The sequence below is a fragment of the Anabrus simplex genome, chromosome 9 (genome assembly GCF_040414725.1).
Source record: "Anabrus simplex isolate iqAnaSimp1 chromosome 9, ASM4041472v1, whole genome shotgun sequence".
NCBI lineage: Eukaryota > Metazoa > Arthropoda > Insecta > Orthoptera > Tettigoniidae > Anabrus > Anabrus simplex.
The window spans coordinates 76,584,184-76,599,781 of record NC_090273.1 but is presented as its reverse complement, the minus strand read 5'-3'; the positions used below and the strand labels follow the sequence as shown (position 1 = coordinate 76,599,781).

At 40.7% G+C, this 15,598-nt stretch overlaps 1 protein-coding gene across 1 annotated transcript; it reads right to left on the bottom strand.

Moving 5' to 3' along the window:
• Nucleotides 1-12,178: 12,178 nt before the first annotated feature.
• LOC136881000 (endothelial lipase-like) lies at nt 12,179-14,933 on the bottom strand. Its single transcript, XM_067153575.2, has 2 exons — nt 14,254-14,933; nt 12,179-13,174 (listed from the first exon to the last, which is right to left on the bottom strand). Exons 1-2 carry the CDS (start codon nt 14,375-14,377, stop codon nt 12,894-12,896), a joined length of 405 nt encoding a protein of 134 aa, XP_067009676.1. The 5' UTR covers nt 14,378-14,933; the 3' UTR covers nt 12,179-12,893.
• Between the last annotated feature and the right edge of the window lie 665 nt (nt 14,934-15,598).

The window sequence follows — 15,598 nt, the reverse complement described above, 5'->3', positions numbered from 1 at the left end:
AGAGGCAGCTTGGTGAGAAAATGAAAAGAAAGTCTAGGGATGCCGCTTTACAAGCAATCGTGAGTCCGAGGCGCGGTTGAAGAATGGTTGTTGTACAGCCTTGAATGGTTATGATCACATCCTGTATTAGTTAATATTGTTATCTTCTGTTGTTCATTTGATAGTATAAAATTTCTCTTGTTTATAATCCACGTGCTCTCAGTGCTGTCTTTGCATCTTCTTTCTCTGACTGACCAAGTCAATTCTAGCATGGAACATGCGTCCGCACAAACTCCACTCGATGGATGGGAAAGGACAAGACTGCACCCGCGGAATATGTACTTCTGTCTTGTAGACTCTTCATGTCTGCTCAAACAGCTCAGCAAAAGAAGAGGCGGTTCGACGCCAAAGCGAGCGATTCAAGACGGTGTACCCCATGTTTGAATTTTGTGACCTTCATAGTTTTTTAAGCTGGTTTTATAACACTTCAAAAGGACACCACGGAGTCTTGTGCCTGAGGAAAGTTCACATTACAGGAATTGTCGAGGAAGCCTGGTGTCGCTAACACGACAGACATGTCCAGTCTACCGAAGCCGATGGCAAATAACGAAGGTTTCTACAGTGATCATGCTTCCTTTCTCAAGAATATGTTGCTCCAAGTAACAGTTAATGTACTGTTCTAAAAAAAAAAAAAGAGAGCTGAAGATCGGAAGACAGCTCACTTCTAACTGGAAAATACAAATGAGAGAAGAACTCACAGTCAGTTAAAGCACAGCCCGGTTGACGACGGCCCCCGTTTGGGAAGAAGTCAGCGTGTCCAACTCTCTCTGCCATCCCCAGCAGTCCGCCTCCAGTATGAATCACGTCCACAAACGTAGCGTCTCCAGCGTCCAGTTTATCGTGCATTGCCATTCCTTTGAAAAGGGGTAGTGCTGGATCAAGACCTGTGAACACAAAACACCACTATAACGCCACGTTAAAAGTTTAATCATTTTAATATTGATGCTTTCATGGCCGGTACTTGTAGACATGCCATGGGGTTTTGGGCTTATGCCGTGTCAAGAAACAAGGTGAAATTCTTTACGGTTCGCAAAGAACTTTGCTCTGCGTCTTTAGAAGAAAATCTCGACTGATCACGAGGAAGTCTTCTATAATAATGAGGGTTTGAATTTAAGAATGCTTTACTGTGGGAGCTGTAGTGGTACGTTCGTTCGTCACCAGGTGGCTCGCTGTATGCTGGCACAGCGCTCCAAGCGGGAGGTGACGACAACATTAAGCTCCATAGCTATGTTTTATTCTATCCTGATGTCTTTCGTTGCATTCTATTTTATTAGTTTCTATTTATTTCTTCTACCAATTCGTTCCTGATTCGTCTGATGTCCTCTCTGCCACTTCTCATGCACACACGGTGTGATGAACATCTTACTAGAAGCACGGCCGACTGAATCCTTCGCTGCGTTCCGTAAGGAGCTAGCTAGTGCGACGCATCAAGTCGGCCGTGATTGAAGCTTAATGTTATCGTCACCTACCGCTTGGGGCGCTGTGCCAGCACACAGCGAGCCACCTGGTGACGAACGAGATACTACTACAGCTCCAATGGTAAAGAATTCTTAAATACTAAAATTTTTAAATTCAATAAGTTTAATAATTTGTTTTAAATCACGTAATCATTATGAGTCTGTTTAAGAATTCAGTCTCACACACCGTGACGATGGCAGAATCAGAAATCAAATTTCATTAACATCAACATATACAGAATGTTTGATGGGAGAGAACTACAAATAAGCTTAGGGATGTATGTCCACAGTTCGTACGATTTGATTTTAAATTTAGCAGATGGTTTGTCTAAGAGAAGAGCGTGAAGTAGAGTGCAATGTTTGTGGGGGAGATAGTCGCTCCATTCGCCCAGCCGCCCTACCATGCTTCAGGATATGCAGTATTTTGCATGCGCAACGTGCAAGAAGCAGTTCTAAGTACGTCACTGCTCAGCAGCTGTACACATCAGTGGTGGTGATTATTGTTTTTTTTTTTAAGAGGAAGTACAACTAGGCAACCATCCTCTAAATAACACTAATCAGAGAGAAAATAGGGAAGGGATCCGACACTTCGAAAAATGAAGGTATCGGCCAAAGGAAGACAAGGGCCTCGAAGCGCATGAAAATGAAAGACTCCCTAGGCCTCCATATGTAATACCGTCGGGGTAGGAAAAGAACAAGAGTTGACCAAGAGAGGTCGGATAGGATAGATGAAGGTAAGGAGCCTGGCACAAGTAAGTGGAAGCAATGTCAGGACTCAGCTAAGGGCCCCGTGGTCGCCAACCCACGCTCCGAAGTTCAGAGCCCCTGGGGACCCTTTTAGTCGCCTTTTACGACAGGCAGGGGATACCGTGGGTGTTATTCTACCGCCCCCACCCACAGGGAGATGTACACATCAATCGGAGATGCCGAGGTGCCGGGATTTTGTCCAGCAGATGTTCTTTTACGTGTCAATAAATCTATAGACACGAGCCCGACGTATTTAAGGATCCTCAAATAGCACCGATTTGAGCCAGGATCAAACCTGCCAAGTTGGGCTCAGAAGTTCAGCGATCTACCCGTCTGAGCCGCCGTTACTTCGAAAAATGGAGGTATCGGCCAAACGAAGTTAAGGGACACAAGGGGTGTGAAAATTAAATACTCCCTAGGCCTCGCAAACCTAATACCAACGGGGTCGGAAAAGAACAAGAGTTGACCAAGAAAGGTCGGATAGGATAGATGAAAGTGAGGAGCCTGGCACAAGTAAGTGGATACAATGCCAGGACTCGCAGGGCCCGTGGGCGCCAACTCACGTTCTCGAGTTCAGAGCCCCTTGGACCCTTTTTAAACGCCTCTTACAACGGCCAGGGGGTGTTATTCTACCATCGCCACCCATAGGAATATATTGTGTTATGAGGGGCTGCCTGGCCGAGGCGGTAAAGGCGTGCTCGGTTCACCCGGAAGGACGTGGGTTCGAATCCCTGTCAGAAAGTCGTAAAATTTAAGAAACGAGATATCCACTTTCGGAAGTGCACATGACCCTGAGGTTCACTCAGCCTACTCAAAAAATGAGTACCAGGTTAATTCCTGGAGGCAAAGGCGGCCGGGAGTAGAGCTAACCACTCCCGCCCATCCAGTGCCGAGGTTAGGGATAGTGGAAGCCCTTATCTTCTACCCCTCCAAGGTCCTTCATGACCTGTACGGAGATGACTTTGCTCTTTTTGGTTGTTTTATGTCTTTCCGGAGTAGGAAGAGTCCCCAAGCCATAAAAATTAATCAGAAACGATTAAAATCCCCGACCCGGCAGGGAATCGTATCCGAAACGCCCTGAACTGAAGGGCAGTACGCTGACCACTCAGCGAAAGAGTCGGACATAATACGGAACTCGGAAAAAATGTCTTAAATACCGCTACCTTTCCATCTATTAAGCCATGTAAGTGAATGTTCACCAAATTAATTAAATAGTACGAAATAGCTTAGTCTCCTAGATAAATTTTAGATGCTGAGTTTTATTCTTAATTCATTCTCGGCATTAAAATTCTTAGGTTTCTCTTATGGCTCTCTCTCCTTAACCGCACGGCTAACTCGCTTGGTCTAAATGAATAATGAACCACCACCATTATGAGTAAGTTGTTGCGTTCTCTGATGGTACATCCGTTCATAGAAACGCTATATGAGTGAAGTGCTTGCTCGGGACAATAGGTTTACAGTTAACACCCTTCAGGTTCCACAGGTGCAGTAAGTCGTTCAATGTCCGGCCCCATGGCTAAATAGTTAGCGTGCTAGCCTTTGGTCACAGGAGTCCTGGGTTTGATTCCCGGCGGGGTCGAGAATTTTAATCATAATTGGTTAATTTCGCTGACACGAGGACTGGGTGCCTACGGGCGTCAAATTAAAAGACCTGCATCTGGCGAGCCGAACTTGTCCTCGGACACTCCCGGCACTAAAAGCCATACGCTATTTCATTTCAATTATACAATGACCTTAAACTATACGAAATATAACGTAGTAGTGTCGGAACTCAGAAAAAATGTCTTAAATACCGCTATCTTTCCACCTATTAAGCCATGTAAGTGAATTTTCACCAAGTTAATTAAATAGTACGAAATAGCTTAATCTCTTAGATAAATTTTATATGTTCAGTTTTTTTCTTAATTCATTCTCGGCATTTAAATTCTTAGTTATGTCTTCTCTTCCTTGTCAGTATAGTCTATATTTTTGAAATGGTAAAATTAATATTGGAATCTCCTAGATGTTTAGTTTTTTGTCTTATTTTTTACCCTCAGTAGGAAACTGTATCTTACGCTTTTCCATGTATTACTTTTATTAGATTTTGTATATTAATTGATACATTTAAGTTAAAGTGGCAGTTAGTTACAGCCAAAGGGACCTCTGGTTCTACTCGTAATTAACTTTAAATAAATATATTTAATTCTTTTCTATTCTAGATCTAGATTGCATAAGGCCAACAGCTCTCGTGGAGAAGGCACTTGGCTGTAGAAAGGTTAAGGAGATAACGTATTCACTCGACTGTTGGCTAATTGCTGATAGTTCGGTGTACCCTTAAAGGTTTTTTGCTTTTATTCTGACGAACATAGCGGGTACATTCCTTCTTCAATCCGAGACAACTAAAACTTGACTTCTTGCAAATAGGTTCCCAACTCATTTACAGAGCTTGCTGTTAACAACTTTGAGGATAGTTCTCTAGGTCAATAACAAAACTGAGTACCTGCAGTTACTGTTGTTATGTAAGGAACTTGGAGCTAGTATATCGATCGGCCAACTGTTTTTATGAATATAGGAGCTGGTGTGGTATTTCAGGTCTGCGTTTGTGAGAGTGCTTGCTTGTATTTTGCTTGAGGCCAGGGCAAGTGTTAAATACAAGAAGTATGAACATAGTCTAGTGGAGGGCATACCACAGAATAGTCATCGTTAATGGCTAGGAGCTAACAAGGACATTGGATTTAGGGGCCGATGACCTTAGATGTTAAGACCCTCTAAACAACAAGCATCATCATCATCAAGTCATTGGATTTAGAGATAATTCACAGAGTACAGACTGGCTGGGTGATCTAGAAAAGGTTGTTTGGTGTCCTGTGGGACAGAAGAATATACATACTGTATATATATATATATATTTGCTATTTGCTTTACGTCGCACCGACACAGATATAACTTATGGCGACGATGGGATAGGAAAGGCCTAGGAAGTGGAAGGAAGTGGCCGTGGCCTTAATTAAGGTACAGCTCCGGCAGTTGCCTGGTGTGAAAATGGGAAACCACGGAAAACCATCTTCAGGGCTGCCGACAGTAGGGCTCGAACGCACTATCTCCCGATTACTGGATACTGGCCGCACTTAAGCGACTGCAGCTATCGAGCTCGGTGACAGAAGAATAGATGTCTAACTACAGAGAAAGACCTTGTCCTACAACGATCAGTGAAGCAGAGATATGGGTAGCAACAAACTGAAGGCAAAGCCTTCGTAGATCAGGTGGCAGCGCGCCGGCATCTCACCGCTGGGTTCCGTGGTTCAAATCCCGGTCACTCCATGTGAGATTGGTGCTGGACAAAGCGGACACGCGATAGGTTTCTCTCCGGGTACTCCGGTTTTCCCTATCATGTTTCATTCCAGCAACACTTTAATATCATTTCATCTGTCAGTGTCCGACTCGTTGGCTGAACGGTCAGCGTACTGGCCTTCGGTTCAGAGGGTCCCGGGTTCGATTCTCGGCCGGGTCGGGGATTTTAACCTTAATTGGTTAATTCCAATAGCACGGGGGCTGGGTGTCTGTGTTATCATCATTTCATCCTCATCACGACGCGCAGGTCGCCTACGGGTGTCGAATAGAAAGACCTGCACCTGGCGAGCCGAACCCTTCCTGGGATATCCCGGCACTAAAAGCCATACGACATACGACATTTCATCTGTCAGTCATTAATCATTGTCCCACAGGAGTTTGACAGGGTTCGGCAGTCGGCACAGTTGCCATCCTCGCTGCTAGATGGGGGCTTTATTAATACAATTCCTGACCCGGTCAAATGACCGGAAACAGGCTGTGGATTCTGTTCCCTAAATACAAGGCAGTTTGCGATACATCGCGATCTAACGCTATGCACACCATCTAGCGCGAAAATCTGGCAAATCTTCTTACCTGATGTTATGGAAACAAAATCGTTCTGTGTTTATCACAGTCGCGAAGATATTGAGAACTACAATTCATTAATTTCCTTTGACGATTAATCCACTTAATAATAACTGGCAAAATGTGTGCAATTTTCGAGTACTCGTGTCCTCCTTTCACGTTTCTAAGCTATAACAGCCGATAGGGAACTACGTTATTATAATATTTTTTCAAAAAACATCAGTTCACAAACCGTGAATGACCGCAAGGATCCTGAATTGTTACAATTTAGGCGATGATAACCGAAAATATTAAAATTATTGTACAGAAAGAAACACTAAATGATTTATCATTATACACACACAAACTAATAAACTGCCGTCATGAACAAAACACCGCTACGAAGAAGCAGAAGAAGACTGCAACACTTGCATGGCAATCAACTACCAATGCAACAAATTCACATACTCGATTAACGACTTGCACTCACAGCTCTCACTGAAACAACCCCACTCAACCCTAAAGACTGCCTCCTTATATAAATTGCCTGGCCAGGTTTCTAGAATAATATGACACAACATATTTTCTGTAACTCTCTAGTTCGCAATATACGCTGTTCTGGACTATTACCATGTATTGCACAATATTGCATTAGTTTTATACATCATATATATAGGTAATAATAAATTATATACTATTAATTACGTTTTCTTGCATTAAATAAACTCATATTTTATACATACAGCAGATGTTTCTTGACATAACCTCACAAATAATACGATCACAATTTATACCAACGTACGTAAATAATAATACTACGTAAATAATAATACTAATAGATGTAAAGAACTTCATAGCTACATTATAATAATAATAATAATAATAATAATAATAATAATAATAATATATTATTATTATATATTATATTATTATTATTATATTATGGGTTATTCTGCCCGAAGGCAGGTCCGAACCTCCGCAGAGGTGTTCCTGTGCCGGAGTTTACGTGCGGTAGGGTGGCCAGTTCCTTTCCGTTCCTCCATTCCCTTACCCCCCCCCCCACCCACCAACAGCGCGTGGCAACCCATCCAACTCCTGACCACGCCCAATGTTGCTTAACTTCGGAGATCTCACGGGCACCGGTGTTTCAACACTGCTACGGCCGTTGGCTTCCCGCATTGAAAGTCTATTAAAAATTGTCGAAACAAAAAAGTGCATTCGAGAGTGCTGTTGAAGTAGCGCCGGTGAGCAGTATAATAAAGAAATATATTTTCCTCTCAAGAAGTTGTATATATTACGGTAAATCTGAATTTCAAGAAAGTGTATACCACCGCCTTCTCAATCCTATATACTGCCTGCTCTGTACTATGCAGTTAACATGCTTCTCAGCATGAGCTCTTAGTGTCACGAACCTCCGCTAGGGGCGCCAGCTAACGCACCAAACTTATCTCCGTACCCACGTTATTGTGTTCCAGTGCGTTTGCATCGAGCATTTATGTGTGTGTCTCTGGTTGTAAAATGATTAATTGTTGTGTTTCTCTCTGTATATCAAAGCAGGAAATCCAAATTCTCCAGGTGTGAGGATTCCTGTTATCCTCCAAGTAAAGAACTTTGGGAAAATTGGCTTAACGTTATATCAAGGTAAGGATCAACCAAGGCTAATGGATGGATTCCATCTGATTATACTCGTGTTTGTAGCCTGAACTTTAGAGGTGGAGATAAAAGATAAAATTAAAATAAAAATATATTGAAGCCAGAGAGCGTGTCTAGTCGGTCTTCGAATTATCCCCATTACCTTCAAACCAGAAAAATAGCTCCACGAAAGATCAGACAGCGACAATATTTCTTCGGAAGAAATATATGACGAAACAAGCTCTTCAACGCAGGAAATACATTGGATGACGAGTACGAAATTCATTTGAACAACGATGCATCAGCCCAAGCCAATATTCCAACGAGGAAGAATGACAGCAATGATCAGAAAATCAGACATTAGAGGCTCCGATAAAGAATTCTGAGACCGAGATAACAGCTAATGAATAACCATAATGAAGTTAAAAGACTACAGAGACAATTCGAAGACAACCCAGAAATTGATCGTCTGAATAAAGTAAGCAGCCAAATATAAAGAGAAAAGACCGGTTTTTAAAATCAAATCCATAACTTTCGCAATAAAAACTCCGGGCAGTCAGAACAAATCACGCGGTACCATGTGGCTTGGGGAATAGTATCCCAAACGGTTACGAATATGGCAGGATTCCTGGTCTAGTGTCAGCTCCGTCACAAAGTACTCTGGGCAGGTAACCTAAATGAAAAATGTTGATAGTGTTTGTCGGGATTTCCCAATTAGTGGAGGAAAGACTTAGAGCTGAATGTAAAACTCTCAGACAAACAGAGAGAAGTGTAACAGTGATCGCCGATTAAATGGCTAATTAGGTACGGCTCCTCTACGACGGAACCACTGATAAGTTCGTTTGCGTGGTCAATGATGAAGGTGTATGCAGCACAGATATTGTAAAATCTCCTGCTCTCGCGAATAAACTGTGTGTTTTCTTGTAATCTGACTTTCAAAGAAGTTCTCTAGTCCTGCTGCCTACTTCCTCGTTAAAGACTTAGAAGTCTTTTAGTTCAGATATTATTACTGTAATACCTTTCGGCAAAATAATTCAAATTGTGTGCATTTCTATTCAACAGCAGATAAAATGCTTACAATGGTTGAATGATGATTTGATCGAGTACGTTAAAATAATTCGGTTGGAATCAAAACGTGAAAAACTGAAGTGTCTGACTAATGAGACGGCAGATGCTGTCTCGCTAACTGTAAAATCTATAGTAGAATGTGTGTCTTATCTGTTACGAAATCGGTTATTGTATGTTCTCACTAGATGATTTTCTAGAGAAGCAATAGAAGCTCTATTTAGTTCAGTGAGATTGGGTGGTGGATTTAATGACATGACGAACGCACGCACTGCATTATGTGCTATAAAACGTATCCTGAAATCTGGTCATCAACAAAGGGTCAGCGAAATAGTGATAGAATTATTTTTGCGTTTATTGCTGGTAAATAACAGTAAGAAAAGGACAGGAAAGGTGCTCCGTTATTCGTGTCGAGAAAATTATGAAATTTGTATGTACCATGCAGCAGTGGGATGGTCCTAATATATCTACTGTAACTGGTAAGATTTTATATATTTTACGTTTCTATATCTTAAGCTAAGCTCAAATGTAAAATGTTAGTTTATGTATGTGCACTATCTTCTCACTTAGTAACATGTTAAGGATTATTTTTCATTTTATATTGGTGTTACGGACAAACTCTCATTTAACCAACATGTGCTCTGGGTGCGGTAAGTGCTGCCATCTGCAATGTCGCTGTAAACGCAATTCTCGCGGCACAGAGCAGGCAGTATATAGAGAATGAGACGGCGGTGATGTATACATATCTTATTCTGCCTTCATTTGAACGAGAGCTCAAAACGACCTGCCCTCTGGCGGCGTTTATCTGAGTATGTGAGCCAGATCTCACGGACACCGCTTCCGAACACAAGACACTGTACAGAAGACTGTTTGGCTTGGATGTGTGAGTTTTATATGTGTTGTTAAGAGCTGAGAGTGTGCTGGTGGCCACGTGAAGCAACGCTTCAATTCCATCCATTAGAATGCAGCATCTAACAAGCACGTCAAGCTTTATATTTCAACCACTAGAGTACAGCATATAGCAAGTTCAACGTAGAACACCCAGTGTAACCAATATAGCGACCTTGTCACTGTATCCGTCGACTGTTATATGTTTTAACGATTAGATATTCTTCGTTCTCTCATGTAGTAGACACCTAACTACTTTTCTTAAATTCGTATTCGCGATGGAAATACATCTTTCTCTATTTGTAATTTGTCTTGAGGAAGTTTATTTTGTTCTGTCACAATTATTTTGTTGACTTTTCTATTCCGGCACTTTTGTATATCGACATCATGTATGGTGTCTTAAATTTCTTCCAGATGTTATTCCAAGTTCCGTTTGGAAACTTTACCATTGGGATATGCTTGGATTTCTTTCTTTGTCCAACTGCATATGTATGAAAAAATAAAATGAATGTTAGAAAAGAAGAGGCACTGTGAGTCTTGTTTTCATGACTTGTGGCACAATTATAAAATTAGTAACTGGGAAGTTATTGGTATGTTTTTTGTGCGCGCTGAACAATCACGAATATCTCTGTAAATATTTTCAAAAGTTTCGACTCCCTATTAATGTTCTCCAAGAAATGTCAAAAGCGATTTTGGGAGATTCACTCCAAATAGTAAAAAATCATCTGTATAACTTGAATGTCATTTGAATATGAATTAATTTCGGGGGAGGGAGGTAGCTGCTCAAAACTTAATAAATGTTGAACATTTTAAAAAATTCCAATATAAATTAATTAAATGTATTTTCTTATTGTCCTTATGGATTAATCAGTAGGCTGAACCTTTGTGCTTTCCCTAGTATTAGTGCAGCTATCCTGAGTGGAATTTCTCTCCGAGTTAAAAATAAAAATTACAGTCAAACATTTTCGCAGCACCTCCACAGCCATTGCGGGGGAGTGCAGGTTGTGGAGAGTACGTTTTCGCGCGTTCCACGAGTTTGAAACCAAAAATCTGTAATTACTCTACAATCTACGTCATTGTCACTGATGTTCGTGCAAGAAAATTTGGAAATAAAAAGCGTAGGAAGACCGACACCAAATTTATATAAAAGAAACAGTTTAGGCAATTCAAGCGCATCGCTATACAGGATGTATCCGTGATTATTTTACAAACTTTCAGAGATGGTGAAGGACGGCAAACGTATCAATTTGAGATAAAGAACCATATTCCGGAAGCGATCGAGTGAAAAGTTTAGTTAAATTCTACTCATTTCAGTCAGTTTACCTGCACAAATTTCACAAGCTGCTCCATTTACAACAAATGTTCGAAATGGCGTCCCCCTGCGTCAATGCAGACATGGCAACGTCGCACGAAGTTCTGTCGTACGGATGCAGCGTTGGTCTACTAATCCCAATGTAACGGTTTCAAACCCGACTGAGGTCGGTGGTTTTTAAGGGTGTTTAAAGGTGACAACCCCATCTCAAAATCAAATCAAAAATCAAAATATCTTTATTTGCAAATGAGGTGCCTACCTCGGTGGCAAATGGTACACTAAAATACATTATTGTCAAGCACTAAATATTAAATTAACAAGAGAACAAAATTTTCCTATAATACAATATTATACAATTTACGCTAACAATTTTTTCTATTAAACACACAGCTCATCCTTAGTAAATTTATATTGTTTACAAAATTCTACTAATAATATCTCCTGTACTACTTACAAATATAGTCAACTGATATACTTTATGTGGAATTAATTCAAATGATACTGTACAACTGGTATAAGATTAAAATTTACATTGCATTTATTTACTTTTTTCTGTTTTCCTTTACCCATTCTGGAACCTAAGTAGGATAACGACCTGCTGCGTCTTAACCAGAGCCCCTTTTGCCACCACTTTTCAGAGTTCCTGAAGGGCCTTCACAGCTACCGTGGCGGTCCCAGGGCCCTCGAAGTCCCCACTGCACTTCACCCCTACAGGCAGTCCCCTACTTTGGCTGTACAAACTCCTTAGACTAGGGGATGGAATTAATTTATTCACACACATTTTTTTTATATACAATAACCTGCACTGGTCGAATGCCCTCTAACATTTCATTTATTTTCTCTGTTGCTGTTTATTCTCTTCTTGAATATCTGTACAGATTTTGGAAAAGGATCAAACACTACCCCTGGTAAACTGTTCCACTCCTTTATACCCTTTCCAATGAATGAAAATTTACCCCAATCGCTTCTACTAAAATTTCTTCTAATTTTACATTTGTGGTCAGTCCTGCCGATATAATTATTTTCCAACTGAAGCCTCTCACGGATATCTCCCCATGCTGCTTCTCCTGTATAGGCTCTATATAACCCTATAAGTCTAGTTTTCCCCCTTCTCTTACTTAAAGTTTCCCACCCTAGTTCCTTTAACATTTCTGATACACTACTCTTTCTCCTGAAATCCCCTGTTACAAACCTTGCTGCTTTCCTCTGCTCACTGTCTATTTCTTTTATTAGGTATTCTTGGTGAGGATCCCAAACACTGTTTGCATATTCCAATAATGGAAGAACCATACTTAGGTAACTTTTCTCTTTTAATTCTTTGTTGCATCCTTTAAGTAGCCTCATTATGACATGTAATGATCTGTATGCTTTCCCAACAATGTCATCAACATGACCCTTCCAGTGCAAATTACTTTCAAATTTTACACCTAAGTATTTGCACTTGCCATCTTTTGGGATAACTACCCCATCCAAAGTATATTCAAATTCAGTTTTAAAACTCCTGTTTGTAAATGTTGTAACAGTTGATTTGCCTCCATTAACCTTCATATTATTCTCTTCAACCCATTGTTGGATACTCTCAAGGTCCCTTTGTAATTCTGAACAATCCTCAATGGTATTTATTTCCCTATAAACAATTATGTCATCTGCATACAACCTTATTTTTGATGTTATATTATTCCATCTCGTTGGCTTCCGACACGTTAAAGAACTTGGATTATTAATAACTTTTGATTGGAACGTTTCCGGACTACGGTTCCTTATCTCAGATTGATCCATTTGCCGCCTTCCATCATCTTTATAAGTTTGTAACAGTAACAGTGTATAAGATTAATGCCAACTAGGACTACTGTAATAGATTAGGTTTAGTGCAACTACTATTACTGACTGTAGGAGCCACCACTGCTGCTACCTGTAATACGACATACTGATCCACGGAGAACGGCATTTCCCGCGATGCCAGCCACCTGAGCGCCCAGACTGTATCCTATGAGGTGTACTCGGCCTAAGTCAGCTCCAGAGCTCGCTAGTTGGTCGAGAAGATTCCCCAGGGCTCTGCCCACAACGTTGGTGTTGCGTTTAGCTGTTGTGTAGCAAGGAGATGCGGCCAGGCTACCCCAGTCCACTACTAGGACGTTGTAGTCACCCACTGTCAGATACGCTGCAACAGAGAAGAGTTTAATGTATACTACTTAGGCACAAGCACACTTCCTCTCCCATCTCCTAACTCTTCACATCCTTTACCTACCTCCTTCTTCCATCACATCTACCCAACCCTCCCGCATCTCTTGGTCAGAGAGAGGGCGTTACCTCTAGGTGACCCGCCCCACCCCTTCAAGGTGGGGAATGAAAACATTTATAGATAGAAGAGTTTAATACAATGTCAGAGAACCCGTGCTGCTCCGCAACATTCGTTATAAATATATTAAACAACGTGTCTTGATACAAAATTGATCCATGCATTGCCAGGGTACATTTTTAATGTTTACTTTCAGAATTTGTATTACCTCTTAATTATGTGAGAAGTGAAATGTTGTAGATTTCTTTATCGTGATGTTGACTTATATTTTATGAACTTTTTGGTTAGTCTAGTTTTGTCCATTCTGTACAGATGCCCGAGAAATGATAATCTCCTCTTTTTCATGGTCTCTGAAATTTTCTCCACATTTTTGTAGACTTCATTGTTGTTCTGAAGTTTCCAGCCAGTTTCAGTCTGGATTTGGCCCAAGATTTTCCTTAGTATTCTTCTTTCTAGGATCTCCAGCTTCTCCAACTTGTAATTAATTTATTATTATTATTATTATTATTATTATTATTATTATTAATTAAAATTTAGTATATGCATTCGTCGCACCGACACAGATATATATTACGGCGATGATAGGAGAGGAAAGAGCTAGGAGTGGGATAAAAGCGACCGTAACCTTAACTAAGTCCCAGCATCTGCCTGGTGTGAAAATGGGAAACCACGGAAGATCTCCTCAGGGCTGCCAACAGCGAGGTGGTTAGAACCCGCTATCTGTGGAATGCAAGCTTATAGCTACGTGACCCAAACCGCGCATCCATTTGCTCTGTCAAACACTGCGCATACTCACAACAAACATTATATCTATTGGTTGAACTATTCCTGTGTACTTCCGCGGAACACCATGTGCTAATATTTTTTGAGCGACTGTATAATGCAGTCTCACACCCCACACAGAACAATAACGAATAATTGATATGACATATTGAACTAACCTTTCTTTATCTTTGACATGTCATTAGCAGCAGAAGACTCTCCAAATCCATGGATCAGTACCTTTGTGGCAGCCCGAGTATTGAAAAACTCCGACTGAACCTCTCCAGAACGCTTCAGTCTCATAAATCCATCCGCAAAGCGCCTGAAACACTCAAGGTACAGAGAAAAAACATTATTATTGTATTCAGAGTTGTACACTCACTCAAAAAAATAATGAGTGCATGGTATCCTGTAAGTTTCTCGCATGATCACTTTTCTCAGAAAAAAATGAACCTATAGATACAATGTTTGTTGCAGATATCCACAGGGTGCATGCCTATACGTAAGACGAATTATAATATCATCATCATCATCATCATCATCTAGAGCAGTCTGCTTGGTACATAAGCCTTTCCATCGTTTTCTGTCCATCCATCTTCTCTCACTGTCGTCCAGTTCCCTCCTCTTGCCTCGATGATCTTCTTTACACCTTTCAGCCATCTGTCCCTCGATCTTCCTCTAGATCTCCTTCCCTTCAACTCCATTTCTAACATCTTTCTTGGTATCCTCTCTTCTCCCATTCTTTTAACACATCCATACCACTGCAGCCTTGATTTTTCTATCTTTTCCTGTAGGGGTACCTCATTTACCATTTCCCGAACACTCTCGTTTCTTAATCTGTCCATTCTTGTTAAATCTATTCGACACATTTGAAACTTCATTTCAAATTCTACTTCTGTCACTCTTCTTAATGATCCACGTCTCTGATCCATATGTCAAAATTGGCAGAAATAGTCTTGTAGATAATTACTTTACATCTCTGTGGTACATCGCTGTCTACATCTCTCACACTCTTAACGAATCCATTTGCACATCTTCCTCTTTCCTTGATTTCCATCCTATTTCCTCCATTTCCTTCAATTACACTTCCCAGGTATTTAACGCTTTCAGCTCTTTTCAACTGATCCCATCCTAATGGCATGCCGTTATACTTTCATTTCATAAGAGGACACAACTTCCTCCCAGACATTTAGCTGTTCGTGCACTTCACTATTTCCTCATATTAGTTGATCATCTGGAGACAGCACTGCTTTCATTCTTCTCTTCCCAGTGGACTGTGCTACCTTCTGTATTATATCATCCAACACCACTATAAACAGAGGCCTTTTTTACACCATTTGTTAACTTAAACCATCCAGTTCTTTCGGTTCCAACTTTAACACAGCTTTAGTTTCCATCACATATATTTTTTACCCTTGTCACTATCTGACAATAATTAAAATTAAGTCCGTATTAAAGGTTAGTAACATACAATACTCAATTTTTAAAAATCATTTGTTTGACTATACATGCTCATTTGTTAAG

What these genes read in the sequence shown, in the direction of transcription:
- LOC136881000 (XM_067153575.2), bottom strand. Translation starts at nt 14,377, where the DNA reads ATGAGACTGAAGCGTTCTGGAGAGGTTCAGTCGGAGTTTTTCAATACT. An exon ending in CATGTCAAAGATAAAGAAAG is followed by an intron (nt 13,175 to 14,253) that starts GTTAGTTCAATA and finishes TCTCTGTTGCAG; the next exon opens with CGTATCTGACAGTGGGTGAC.